Below are 14,456 nucleotides of genomic sequence, written 5' to 3' on the forward strand. Positions count from 1 at the left end.
CAGTTTCTTTCCTGTCATCTTGTTTAAAACAATATTGCACCTCTGGGATGGGCACAAAAAATTAAAAAAAGAAGCCTAATTATATGCAAACTGCATTTACTGTTATATTTATATTTTTGGTATTCTCTAAACTTGGCACTTTGACCTCTTATTCTGACACAACAACAAGAGGAGTCATTATTATCATTTTTTGTTCAAACAGGAACTTCTTTTGCTAAGCATGGAAGTTTTATTTATTTTGCAAACATTTTTGGTGCAGATAGTAAAAAAGGGAAATAACTCTGTAATTAATGCTAGGGGACTTAATTTATTTTAAACTGATCCTTTTTCACCTTAAACATTACAGTTTGAAATTATACTCAATACATAAAAAGCTTGGATTTTTTTTCTTTTTTTTTTAAGTGTATCACAAGTGAGTCTTGAAGGCCTTGCCTCTCTTGTTTTTGTTGTTGTTGTTGTTGTTTATCCCGATGTGCTTTCAGTTCAAGGATCGACCACTGTACCTGGAGTGGGCACCCATGGCGGTGTTTGGCAAGGACGCAGAGTCGAAGGGGGAGGACACGACAGCCATGGAGGGGGAGAAAGAGGAGGGGGAGGAGGAGGAGGAAGGTTCGATGGAGAGTGGCGAGGAGAAGGAGGAAGAAAAGGCGGAGGGAAAAAAACAGACTGAAAGTCGTCGTCAAGTCCGCAAGGAAGAGAAGACGGTGCAGGTAGGGTGTGGATGTGTGTGTGGTGTGTGTGTGTGTGTGGGAGGAGGGGGGGGGGGGTCTGTGGGAGGTCTCTCTCTCTCTCTCTCTCAAAAAGAGATGGGAGAAGGGGGAAGATTGTTTGTGAACTGAAACAATAGGAAAAAAAGCAAGTTGGTTTGATTACATGCATACATACATACTACCTAGTTAGATAGATGTACAGAGAGAGATATATTTTTATACAGATATATATATGATTTTAATATATATATATATATTTTTGTGTGTGTGTAGAGAGAGATATATAGATATATATATTTAGAGAGAGTGATATGTTTTGTGATTTTTGTTCTGTGCAATATTTCTTTGTTTTATTTATTTCCTTTTTTCATTCCTCTCTTCTTGTGCCTCAGTACTCTGTCTGTCTCTTTATTTCATTCTGATCTGTCTGTACATTTGCTGTTTTTGGGGGGGTGTTGGGGGGGGGGGGGGGTTCTGTCTCCATCACCAGTAGTTTTGAAGAACAAGAGTCTGGAGTGGGGCAATGTATTAGACTCGTGAATTATGTCCCCTTGGTTCACCCCCCCCCCCCCCCTGCCCTCCCCACCCCAACCCCCGTCCCTCCTCTCGGTCAGTTGTCCCCTTCTTCCTTTAACGTGAACCCCCCCCCCCCTTCTTCGTCTCCCCCCCCCCATGTAAAAAATCTCCAAAGAGATGTGTGTGTGTGTGTTCTTCAGTTTAACGTCTATCCACATACTGTGATTTTAGTTGTGGAGGAAAAGAAAAAAAAAAAATCTATGTACAAAGGAGCGAGAACCTAGAACAAAATTTACTGTAAACTTTTTGAAATAAAATGTCCAACAGGACTGCGAAGCAAACTTTCAGAAATGTTTAACAGCAGTGCAAAATCATCAACAACATCTTTAATTAAATGATTTGTCTAAAAATCTAGGTAGAAAAGGCTTTACGGCCTCACATTCAAAAAGAACATGCGTATTTCAGAGTAGTCCTCCTCAGTAGCATGCACTATATTTAGTTTTAAAAGCATTTAGTTTTATCCTGTAAACTAAAGAGATGACCTGCCTTAATTTTGATATGCTGTAGTGAAGTTAAAACTGAAAAACATTTTGGAACTTCCCATACGCTTTTTGGGCACTTTGTTGAAGTGTAAACAAACTCTGTGTGTGTGTGTGTGTGTGTGTATGCTTGTGTGTTTGTGTGTGTAACTGTAAACATTTATGTTTGCATGTGTATGCTTCATGATCACTCTGTGTGTGTGTGTGTTTGTGTGTGAGTGTGTGTGTGTGTGTGTGTGTGTGTGTCTGTGACTGTATACATTTATATGTTTGCATGTGTACGCTTCATGGTCACTCTGTGTGTGTGTGTTTGTGTGAGTGTGTGTGTGTGTGTGTACGATGTATACATTTATATGTTTGCATGTATACGCTTCATGGTCACTCTGTGTGTGTGTGTGTGTGTGTGTGCGTCTGTGTTTATGTGTGTGTGTGTGTGTGCGCGCGTCTGTGTGTGTGTGTGTATGTGTGTGCGTCTGTGTGTGTGTGTGTGTGTGTGTGTGTGTGCGTCTGTGTGTGTGTGTGTGTGTGTGTGTGCGCACGCATCTGTGTGTGTGTGTGTGTGTGCAGGAGAACTCAGACAGCGAAGAAGAGAGTGAACCCAACTCCACACTGTACGTGAAAAACATCAACTTTGACACCACTGAAGCCACCCTCAAAGAGGTGAGTGCTGATCTGAACCTCAACCAGCTAACTGAAATTTTTTTCTTCTTCTTCTTCTTTTCTTTTTTTGTTGGTCTTGCTCTGACTTTGATCCATGTTCTGACAGGTGTCATTGTCTGACAGTTCGAGCACTGGATATTTGCCCAGGTTTCCTGAGTTCGATGATGGTGATGATGATGTTGATGATGTGATGATGATGGTGATGTTGTTGTTGTTGATGATGATGGTGTTGGTGATGGTAATGTTATTGATGTTGTTGATGATGATAGTGATGATGGTGATGTTGTTGATGATGATGATGATATTGATGATGATGATGATGTTGACGATGATGTTGGTGATGATGATGATGGTGATGATAGTGATAGTGATGATGTTGATAATGATGATAGTGATGATGTTGATTATATGATGATGATGTAATTGATGATGATGATAGTGATATTGATGATGATGATGATGTTATTGATGATGTTGATGATGATGTCGATGATGATAATGATGATGAGGTAATTGATGATAATGATGTTGATGTTGTTGATGATGATAGTGATGATGATGATATTGATGATGATGGTGATGATGATGATGTTGACGATGATGTTGGTGATGATGATGATGGTGATGATGTTGATGATGATGATAGTAATGATGTTGATGCTGATGTCGATGATGATTATATGATGATGATGTAATTGATGATGATGATAGTGATGTTGATGATGTTATTGATGATGATGATGTTATTGATGATGTTGATGATGATGTTGGTGATGATGATGATGATGATGATGTTATTGATGATGATGTTGTTGATGATGATGATGATGATGTTGTTGATGATGATGATAGTGATTTTGATGATGATGATGATGATAGTGATGATGATGATGATGTTGTTGATGATGATGATGATGATGATGTTGATGTTGCAGTTGTTCAGCAAGGCAGGGAACATCCGCAGGGTGACCATTGCTAAGAAGAAGGACATGAAAAATCCAGGTACATTTTTTTTTTTTACTCCCCTTATTTTTTGTTTGTGTTTGTTTTTATTTCAAGATTTCTTTTTAATGTATGTTAGCATTGCAGGATTTTTTTTTTCTTTAGCTCATTTTCAGTTATGACAGAGGATTGAAACATTAAGATACAAATTTTTTAATGATGCTTTTGTGTTCAGATTCATCTTTTTTTTTTTTTTAACTGCAAAATGATTACATTCATGTTTTGGTGTGTGCTATTAGTAATTGACATCTGCTTTCAAAAAACAAGAGAACAAAAAAAGCATGTGGTTTATTTATGACAATATCATTAGCTGTTACCTAAAATATGAAAGTAAAAAAGAAGAATGAAATGGAAATGTTCTGTTTAAGAAAAAAAAAAAAAAAAAAAAAGAACGAAAGAAGAAAGTTACTGAAGAAAAAAGATATGTGTATGTGCTCTGTGTGTGTGTGTGTGTGTGCTCGGTGTGTGTGCTCGGTGTGTGTGCTCGGTGTGTGTTATATATGTATATGTGTATGTGTGTGCGACTTTGTATGTACATGTGTGTGTGTGTGTCTATGTATGTGTGTGTCTGTGTGCGTGTGTGTTTATGTGTGTGTGTTTGTATGCATGTGTGTACGTTGTGTTTATGTATATTTGCATGTGTGTGTGACTGTGTATGTATGTATGTGTGTGTGTGTGACTACTATATGTGTGTGCTCTGTGTATGTATTTTCATATACATGTATGTGTGACTGTGTATGTACGTGTGTGTGTGTGTGTCTATATGTGTGTCCATGTGTGTGTGTGTATGTCTGTATGTGTATGTGTATCTGTGTACATGTGTGTGTGTGTGTGTGTCTATGTACATGTGTGTGTGTGTGTGTGCAGGCAAGTTTCTGTCGATGGGCTACGGGTTCGTGGAGTACCGGAAGGCGGAGTCGGCCAAGGAGGCGCTGAAAACTCTGCAGAAACACACTGTGGACGGTCATCAGCTGGAACTGAAGATCTCCCAGAGAGAAATCCTGTGAGTTGCTGTGTGTGTGTGTGTGTGTGTGTGTGAAACGAGACATGATTTTGAAAATGAATGAATAAACCGATAAAATTGATCAATAAATGAATCAGTGAAAGAGTGGAACAAGACATGAAAATGAAATGTGTACATACGTAAATGTATGCATACATGTGTGGGTATGTACATTTGTATCATAGGCATACGTACATACATACGTACGTACTTACATACATACGGACAGACAGAGAGACAGACATGAAAATAAATGCACACACACACACACACACACACACACACACACACACACACACACACACACACACAATATGTGCATGCATGCATACATCCATGAATGAATGAATAGAGAGTGAAATAAGATATGAAAATGAATACTTAGATACATAAATACACACATACAAAAATACATAAAAGGGGTAATTAATTAGTAGGGCTTTTAAGGTGTTTAAAAAAAACTTTTTTTTATTGTGTGATTTAAAGTTGCTTGCTTATTTATAGTCTGTTCATCAAAGATGATGATATTAAACTGAAAATAAATGATATTATTAATATTATTATCATTATCATTTCTATTATCATTATTATTAATATTATTACTTAGAAATCATCGTTTCTGAAAACCAATGCCAGGGGAAGAAATTGTGAGTAAAAAAAACAAAAACAAACCTGTATGGAGTTTCAAACCCCATATAATCATCATTTCTGAAAATCAGTGACAGGGAAAGAAATTTGTAATTAAAGAAACAAACCTGTATGAAGTTTCGAACCCTAAGTCCCCCCCATGTTGTGCATGCTATATGTGTGTTGTGGTTTGCCGACAGCCTACGTGCTGTGTGTGTTGTGGTTTGCAGGCAGACTACGTGCTATGTGTGTTGTGGTTTGCAGGCAGACTACGTGCTATGTGTGTTGTGGTTTGCAGACAGACTACATGCTATGTGTGTTGTGCTTTGCAGGCAGACTACGTGCTATATGTGTGATGTGGTTTGCAGGCAGACTACGTGCTATGTGTGTGATGTGGTTTGCAGGCAGACTACGTGCTATGTGTGTGATGTGGTTTGCAGGCAGACTACGTGCTATGTGTGTTGTGGTTTGCAGGCAGACTACATGCTATGTGTGTTGTGGTTTGCAGGCAGACTACGTGCTATGTGTGTGTTGTGGTTTGCAGGCAGACTACATCCTATGTGTGTTGTGGTTTGCAGGCAAACTACATGCTATGTGTTGTGGTTTACAGGCAGACTACATGCTATGTGTTGTGATTTACAGGCAGACTACATGCTATGTGTGTTGTGGTTTGCAGACAGACTACATGCTATGTGTGTTGTGGTTTGCAGACAGACTACATGCTATGTGTGTTGTGGTTTGCAGACAGACTACATGCTATGTGTGTTGTGGTTTGCAGACAGACTACATGCTATGTGTGTTGTGGTTTGCAGGCAGACTACATGCTATGTGTGTTGTGGTTTGCAGGCAGCCTACATGCTGTGTGTGATGTGGTTTGCAGGCAGACTACATGCTGTGTGTGATGTGGTTTGCAGGCAGACTACATGCTATGTGTGTTGTGGTTTACGGGCAGACTACATGCTGTGTGTGTGTTGTGGTTTGCAGGCAGACTACATGCTGTGTGTGTGTTGTGGTTTGCAGACAGACTACATGCTATGTGTGTTGTGGTTTGCAGACAGCCTACATGCTATGTGTGTTGTGGTTTGCAGACAGACTACATGCTATGTGTGTTGTGGTTTGCAGGCAGACTACATACTGTGTGTGTTGTGGTTTGCAGACAGACTACATGCTATGTGTGTTGTGGTTTGCAGACAGCCTACATGCTATGTGTTGTGGTTTGCAGACAGACTACATGCTATGTGTGTTGTGGTTTGCAGACAGACTACATGCTATGTGTGTTGTGGTTTGCAGGCAGCCTACATGCTATGTGTGTGTTGTGGTTTGCAGGCAGACTACATGCTATGTGTGTTGTGGTTTGCAGGCAGACTACATGCTATGTGTGTTGTGGTTTGCAGACAGACTACATGCTATGTGTGTTGTGGTTTGCAGACAGACTACATGCTATGTGTTGTGGTTTGCAGGCAGCCTACATGCTATGTGTGTGTTGTGGTTTGCAGGCAGACTACATGCTATGTGTGTTGTGGTTTGCAGGCAGACTACATGCTGTGTGTTGTGGTTTGCAGGCAGCCTACATGCTATGTGTGTGTTGTGGTTTGCAGGCAGACTACATGCTATGTGTGTTGTGGTTTGCAGGCAGACTACATGCTGTGTGTTGTGGTTTGCAGGCAGGCTACGTGCTATGTGTGTTGTGGTTTGCAGGCAGACTACATGCTGTGTGTGTTGTGGTTTGCAGGCAGACTACATGCTGTGTGTGGTGTGGTTTGCAGGCAGACTACGTGCTATGTGTGTGGTGTGGTTTGCAGGCAGACTACGTGCTATGTGTGTGGTGTGGTTTGCAGGCAGACTACATGCTATGTGTGTGTTGTGGTTTGCAGACAGACTATGTGCTATGTGTGTGATGTGGTTTGCAGGCAGACTACATGCTATGTGTGTGTTGTGGTTTGCAGGCAGACTACGTGCTATGTGTTGTGGTTTGCAGGCAGACTACATGCTATGTGTGTTGTGGTTTGCAGACAGACTACATGCTATGTGTGTTGTCGTTTGCAGGCAGACTACATGCTATGTGTGTTGTGGTTTGCAGGCAGACTACGTGCTATGTGTGTTGTGGTTTGCAGGCAGACTACATGCTGTGTGTGTTGTGTTTTGCAGGCAGACTATATGCTGTGTGATGTGGTTTGCAGACAGACTACATGCTGTGTGTGTGTTGTGGTTTTGCAGACAGACTACATGCTGTGTGTGTTGTAGTTTGCAGACAGACTACATGCTGTGTGTTGTAGTTTGCAGGCAGACTACATGCTGTGTGTGTTGTAGTTTGCAGACAGCCCAAGTGCTTCTTCTTCTTCTTCTGCGTTCGTGGGCTGCAACTCCCACGTTCACTCGTATGCAGACGAGTGGGCTTTTACGTGTATGACTGTTTTTACCCCGCCATGTAGGCAGCTATACTCCGTTTTCGGGGGTGTGCATGCTGGGTATGTTCTTGTTTCCATAACCCACCGAACGCTGACATGGATTACAGGATCTTTAACGTGCGTATTTGATCTACTGCTTGCATATACACACGAAGGGGTTTCAGGCACTAGCAGGTCTGCACATATGTTGACCTGGGAGATTGGAAAAATCTCCACCCTTCAACCCACTACGCGCCATCACCGTGATTCGAATCCGGGACCCTCAGATTGACAGTCCAACGCTTTAACCACTCGGCTATTGCGCCCGTCAGCCCACATGCTATGTGTGTGTTGTGGTTTGCAGGCAGCCCACGACCCGGAGGAAGAAACAGAGCAGTCGGCAGAAGGGATCCACCAAGATCTTGGTCCGCAACATTCCCTTCCAGTCCAACCGCAAAGAGGTCACCGAGCTCTTCAGGTAAAAAAAAAAAAAGAAAAAAAAAAGAAAGAAAATAAACCTTCCTCTCCTTTTGTTGTGGACAGTCTGTGTGTGGCGGAGAGGGGGTATGCAGGGGGGAGGGGAGGTTGGGGGGGGGGGGGGGTTGTGTTGTGGTGTCTGTGTATGTGTATGTTTTGTTTTTGGTTTGTGTGTGGTGTGGTATTGTGTGTTGCCCTGTGTGGGTGTTGTGTTGTGGTGTGCATGTGTGTGTGTGTGTGTGTTTTGTGTGTGGTGTGTTGTGATGCATTTTGTTGTGTGTGTGTTTGTGTGTGTGTGTCTGTCTCTCTGTCTGTCCGTCAGTGTGTGTGTGTGTGTGTGTGTTGTTGTTGTTTTTTTGTGTGTGGTGTGTTGTGTGTGTGTGTTCACAAGTTCGAGTCTGGGGATTTTTGCACCTCCCTCCATGGAGTGGACAGGATTGAATCCCACACCTGCCAGTACTTTATCCCCCTCTGTTAGACCTTGAGTGGTGGTCTGGGTGCCAGTCTTTTGAATGAGACGTTCAACTGAGGTTCAGAGGTTACAGCACGCATTCAGCATGTGTAAAGAGAACCCTAAGGCCGCTAAAGGGTTGTCCTTGGCAGGTTAATTATAAGTATGACCTCTGTTAATGTGTCTGGGTGTTTGGGAAGCTTAAAAGTATGCCACAGGTTGATCATCTTCATGATGACCTCTGTAGGGTATGCTGAAAAGTATGCCACAAGTCAGCCATATTCCTGATGACCTCTGCGTGGGGTTCTGAGGAAGTGAAAAAAAGTATGTCACAGGTGAATCATATTCATATTGACCTCAGAATGGTTTTACTGAAAATCATATCACCTGTTAATCATATTTATAATGACGTCTGTATATGCCTCAGGGTGTTTGGGGGAGCTGAAAAGTATGTCAAAGGTTACTCATATTCATGGTGACCTCTTGTGTGTAAAGCTGAAAAGTATGTCACGGGTTAATCATATTCATGAAAACCTCTGTATGTGTCTCAGGGTGTTTTAGGGAGCTGAAAGGTAGGTCGAAGGTTAATCATAATCATGGTGACCTATGTGTGTCAGGGTGTTTGGGAGAGGTGTCAAAGGTTAATCATGGTAAAAGATATGTCAAAGGTTAATCATATACACAGTGACCTTTGCATGGGTATCAGGGTGTTTGGGGGAACTGAAGGGTATACCACAGGTTAATCATATTCACAGCGACCTCTGTATGCATGTCACAGTGTTTGGGGCAGCTGAAAGGTATACCAAAGGTTAATCATATTTACGATGACCTCTGTATTTGTGTCAGGGTGTTTGGTGAACTGAAGTATGTCCGGGTGCCCAAGAAGGCAAGTGGTCCAGGTATCCAGGGCTTCGCCTTTGTGGACTTCCTGACCAAGGAAGATGCCAAGGTAAGCATCGTCATCATCATCCTCATCCATGTTCGTCATCAGTATGGAAAACAAATTGTCCCAGATTCTGTGACCTTTTATGCCTTGCTGTCGTGGTGACCTCAGTGTTGATCCTTCTCCACTACCGAGCTTGGGGTCAAGTCGTGCCAAGGTCTCTGGGTGTTGGCAGAGGTTTGTGGAGGACGGTTGATGGATGGATGGGGTGGTGATGGTCTCAGCTCTGGATGTTTTCTTCATCGTTTTTGATGTTCATCATGTGAACGTCTCATGGTTGATACATGGAAGGGGTGTGGGGGATGGTGATTGTGATACATCATGCTTAGTTTTCTCCACTTTTTTTTTTTTCTCCAATTCTTTAACCCATTTTCTCCACTCTTTTCTGTTTTTCAGTTCCCACTTTTTTTCAATTCTTTATTAACCTGTTTTCTCCACTTTTTTCCACTTTTTTCAGTTCTTTAACCCATTTTCTCCACTTTTTTCAATTCTTTAACCCGTTTTCTCCACTTTTTTTTTCCCCACTTTTTTCAGTTCTTTAACCCATTTTCTCCAATTTTTTTTTCCACTTTTTTTTCAATTCTTTAACCCATTTTCTCCACTTTTTCCCCCCACTTTTTTCAATTCTTTAACCCATTTTCATCACTTTTTTTCCACTTTTTTCCGTTCTTTTACCCATTTTCTCCACTTTTTTTCCCACTTTTTTCAATTCTTTAACCCGTTTTCTCCACTTTTTTTCAATTCTTTAACCCATTTTCTCCACTTTTTTCCCCCACTTTTTTTCAATTCTTTAACCCAGTTTCTCCTCTTTTTTCTTCAGTTCTTTAACCCATTCAACACAGGGGAGTTTACAGTCTTTCAGCAGGCTTTCATGCCACATTGATGCAGAAAAAACAGTGCAGTAAATAAACTGTTTTTCTTCCAAACCACAAGTGGACATATCCGGAAATACTGTATGTTTGTATTTGTATTTCTCTTTTTATCACAACAGATTCCTCTGTGTGAAATTCGGGCTGCTCTCCCCGGGGAGAGCACGTCGCTACACTACAGCGCCACCCTTTTTTTTTGTCTTTTTTTTTTCTGTGTGCTGTTTTATTTGTTTTTCCTATCGAAGTGGATTTTTCTACAGAATTTTGCCAGGAACAACCTTTTAGTTGCCGTGGGATCTTTTACGTGTGCTAAGTGCATGCTGCACACGAGACCTCGGTTTATCGTCTCATCCGAATGACTAGCGTCCAGACCACCACTCAAGGTCTAGTGGAGGGGGAGAAAATATCGGCAGCTGAGCCGCGATTCGAACCAGCACGCTCAGATTCTCTCGCTTCCTAGGCAGACGTGTTACCTCTAGGCCATCACTCCACTCTGAACTAAGTTCCTTTTCCTTGCTGTATATGCATGTGTAGAAAAGTGAAAACCGTTTTAATGAGACGAACATTAGACACCTCTTGTTGAAAGCGAGTCTCGTTTTACGCACGGTTTCAGTTTCTCAAGGAGGCGTGACTGGGTTCGGACAAATCCATATTCGCTGCACCACATCTGCTAGGAAGATGGCTGACAGCAGTATAACCCAGTGCGCTTGTCAGGCCTTGAGTGCATGCTTATATGTTTGTGTACCTATCAGAGTGGATTTCTTTTTACATAATTTTGCCAGAGGACAACACTTGTTGCCATGGGTTTGTGTTCAGTGCTGCACACGGGACCTCGGTCTATCGTCTCATCTGAAAGACTAGACGCTCAGTGTGATTTTCCAAACTTGGGAGAAAAGGCAGGAGCGGGATTTGAATCCACACCCTCATGGACTCTCTGTATTGGCAGCTGAGCGTCTTCTTCTTCTGCGTTCGTGGGCTGCAACTCCCATGTTCACTCGTATATATACACGAGTGGGCTTTTACGTGTATGACCGTTTTTACCCCGCCATGTAGGCAGCCATACTCCGCTTTCGGGGGTGTGCATGCTGGGTATTTACTTGTTTCCATAACCCACCGAACGCTGACATGGATTACAGGATCTTTAACATATGTACTTGATCTTTTGCTTGCGTGTACACATGAAGGGGGTTCAGGCACTAGCAGGTCTGCACACATGTTGACCTGGGAGATCGGAAAAATCTCCACCCTTTACCCACCAGGCGCCGTCACCGAGATTCGAACCCGGGACCCTCAGATTGAAAGTCCAACACTTTAACCAATCGGCTATTGCGCCCGTCGCTGAGCGTCTTAACCACTCTGTAACCTTTCTCGTTTTACAAACTTGTATATTCATAAACTTTCTCCGTCGACCTTTTAACATAACTTATGTTTCTTCTCACCGACAGGAATTGTGGCCCATTTGTGGTCAGCTGGAGTTGAAAGCTGCAGGATGTAATTTTACCTTAATTTGATTTGATCTTATTTGCCTGCAGCGTGCCTTTGACGCACTGTGCCACTCGACTCACCTGTACGGGCGCCGTCTGGTGCTGGAGTGGGCCAGCACTGTGGAGACTGTGGAGGAGCTGCAGTCCAAGACCAAGAGGAAGTTCCAAGGGGGTGAGTGAGGGAGGGGAGGGTGGGAGAGAAGAGAAGGGATGTGGGGAGGGGACAGAAGGGATGTGGGGAGGGGAAGGTGGGAAGGAAGGAAAGGGGAGGAATTTAAATCATTTGTTGTTGTTGTTTTTTTTAACATGGCCTATGAACGAATGTGATGAAGTGTGTTCGTGTCTCTTTTTCCCTCACCCCTTTTTTGGGGGGGTGGGGGTGGGGGTTACTTATTTTCCCCTTGTGAATTCTCCATTTTGCATGTGGCATTTGTGTGTGGTGGTGGTTCTATGTCTGGCAGACATGTGGTCTGTGTGTGAGCTTGTAAAAGGCTTATTTTGTGGTTGTTGTGATGATCGATTTTTGCATTCGAGTCATATTGGTTTTTTCTTTTCTCCTGTCTTCAAACACTTCTGTATGCCATGTACTATTTTATGTGTATTGTTTCATGGGAGGCTGCCATATGGGGGAGTTTGCACACAAGTAATATGAATCACCTGACGGGCGCAATAGCCGAGTGGTTAAAGCCTTGGACTGTCAATCTGAGGGTCCCAGGTTTGAATCACAGTGACGGCGCCTGGTGGGTAAAGGGTGGAGATTTTTACGATCTCCCAGGTCAACATATGTGCAGACCTGCTAGTGCCTGAACCCCCTTCGTGTGTATATGCAAGCAGAAGATCAAATACGCACGTTAAGATCCTGTAATCCATGTCGGCGTTCGGTGGGTTATGGAAACAAGAACATACCCACCCCCCAAAAACGGAGTATGACTGCCTACATGGCGGGGTAAAAACGGTCATACACGTAAAAGCCCACTCGTGTGCATATGAGTGAACGCAGAAGAAGGAGAAGAATCACCTGATTTCGATTTCTCCGGATAAGGCGGGTGAGTAGTTTGCACATGACAGGAATCCAGACCCCTGCTGGAGTCTGCACTAGCGGGTCATGGTAAATATGTTAGATTTAACGAAATTTTTAGGGAACAAAACTCCTTTTTAAGTGTGTGGCAGTACTAAAAGAGTGTTTCCTGATTCTATCAGCAGGTGGGCCGGCCAAAAAGCTGCGGAAACAGGACCTGATGGGGACTCTGATCAAGGAATGAACCAGGGGGTGGTGCCGAGACCACTGGTCACTTCAGTAATGAGGATGATGAACTCATATCCAGCGCTGATAGAGATCTAATCTCTCTACACGTAATAAAAACTCACTGACAGTGGATGATGAAATGATAAAATAAATCAATTTACATACTCATTGCAAACAGGCATTATGACACTGCTAGTCAAACTCACTTTGCTCTCACACACACACAAATTCACAACATGAATAAAACGCAGTTTGGAACTTTGATGGACAAAAATACCTAAAAAGCTTAAATCAGTGGATCTCAAGAGAAAGTTTGAAAGAGGCTGAGGAACGGGTGTGTCTTGACATGATAATTATGGAAGGATGTTCCAGACATTTGGTCCCTGAAACTTGAAAGATGTAGACTAACTGATTATCAGAAGAACGACGGAGATTTCAAGACGGGGTGTTGTGGTGAACAATATCGGGGTGTTGTGATGAACAATATCGGGGATATTCAGAGCCAGAGCCAGTGAGAGATGAGAAGCTGACAGACGAGAATTTGCATGAAATCCTTCCGAGCTGTGGAACAGGACCGCAGACAACAGACTGGGGGTTTAGCTCTGGGACCGACTAGTTCATAGAGGAGATGAAACTGGTGTAAATGCCATGTCGGGTCAATGCTGTTCAAGTTTTGTGACTACTTCTCATGTTGGCGATGCCCCCCCCCCCCCGAAAAAAAACAGAAGGGTGATGTTGCACTGTAAGTGATGGGTCTCTCATGGAGAGTAGCTGAAATTTCACACAAATGTGTTCACGACAAAAAGTTGTACAAAGTATAATAAGTTTTTAGGCATGTTGCTATGAATACATGAACTTAACAAGTACTGTGTGTGACTCGTACTCTTGTTTCTTGCGTGTTTGTGTGTCGCACGCTCGTGGATGAATGTGGGTGGGTGGGTGGGTGTGGGTATTAGCAACCATAGTGGAATAATGATGCACTTGGATCTGTGGGAACTGACAAGATATTGAATCTTTGCACATGTTGCAATCTGTTTTACCTTGGTGTACAGATCTGTAGGAACAGACAGATGTTGAATCTTTGCACGTGTTGCAATCTGTTGTACCTTGAAGAATGGTGTTCAGATGATATCTAATTCAATGCCATTCGAAAGTGTACAGGAAAGGGATTCACATAAGAGTGTGTGTGTGGTAGGGGGCACTGGAAAATGGGATGTACAATATAATGTCAACTCTGCATGTGTGCATGTATTGTTTGGAATGCCTAAAATATTTGTAAAAACCTTTGCTCTACAGAAGCTTTTTTGCGTTCAGTCTTTAGTTTGTAATTCTTGCTGTTGATTTCAAGGGGTTCGAAAGGTTTTGATAAAGGGAACTTATGAAATATGGATAATTTGATTAAATGTAACTGTTACAGTCACACAACTCTGTTCACGTCAAAACAAGTTGACCTGTTCACTTCAAACTTAGTCAAAGGGAGATGGAAAGTCAATTTCCTATTGCAGGAGGAAGTCGGCTGCAGCTGTTGAGCTTTGTTACCAT

At 42.5% G+C, this 14,456-nt stretch overlaps 1 protein-coding gene across 2 annotated transcripts in view; it reads left to right on the forward strand.

Moving 5' to 3' along the window:
* LOC143288134 (putative RNA-binding protein 19) overlaps window positions 1-13,764 on the forward strand; it is a 43,089-nt gene extending 29,325 nt beyond the window's left edge. The window contains exons 19-26 of one of the 2 annotated variants that reach the window (XM_076596424.1): window positions 483-710; window positions 2,333-2,425; window positions 3,361-3,427; window positions 4,295-4,430; window positions 7,809-7,922; window positions 9,219-9,321; window positions 11,717-11,840; window positions 12,869-13,764. In XM_076596424.1, the coding sequence (XP_076452539.1) occupies window positions 483-710; window positions 2,333-2,425; window positions 3,361-3,427; window positions 4,295-4,430; window positions 7,809-7,922; window positions 9,219-9,321; window positions 11,717-11,840; window positions 12,869-12,930 (927 nt within the window). In that variant the 3' untranslated portion in view covers window positions 12,931-13,764. The remainder of the gene's footprint in view (window positions 1-482; window positions 711-2,332; window positions 2,426-3,360; window positions 3,428-4,294; window positions 4,431-7,808; window positions 7,923-9,218; window positions 9,322-11,716; window positions 11,841-12,868) is intronic. The other variant, XM_076596426.1, reaches the window with a different exon arrangement.
* Window positions 13,765-14,456: the final 692 nt, after the last annotated feature.

The sequence above is a fragment of the Babylonia areolata genome, chromosome 12, assembly GCF_041734735.1.
Source record: "Babylonia areolata isolate BAREFJ2019XMU chromosome 12, ASM4173473v1, whole genome shotgun sequence".
Classification (NCBI taxonomy): Eukaryota; Metazoa; Mollusca; class Gastropoda; order Neogastropoda; family Buccinidae; genus Babylonia; species Babylonia areolata.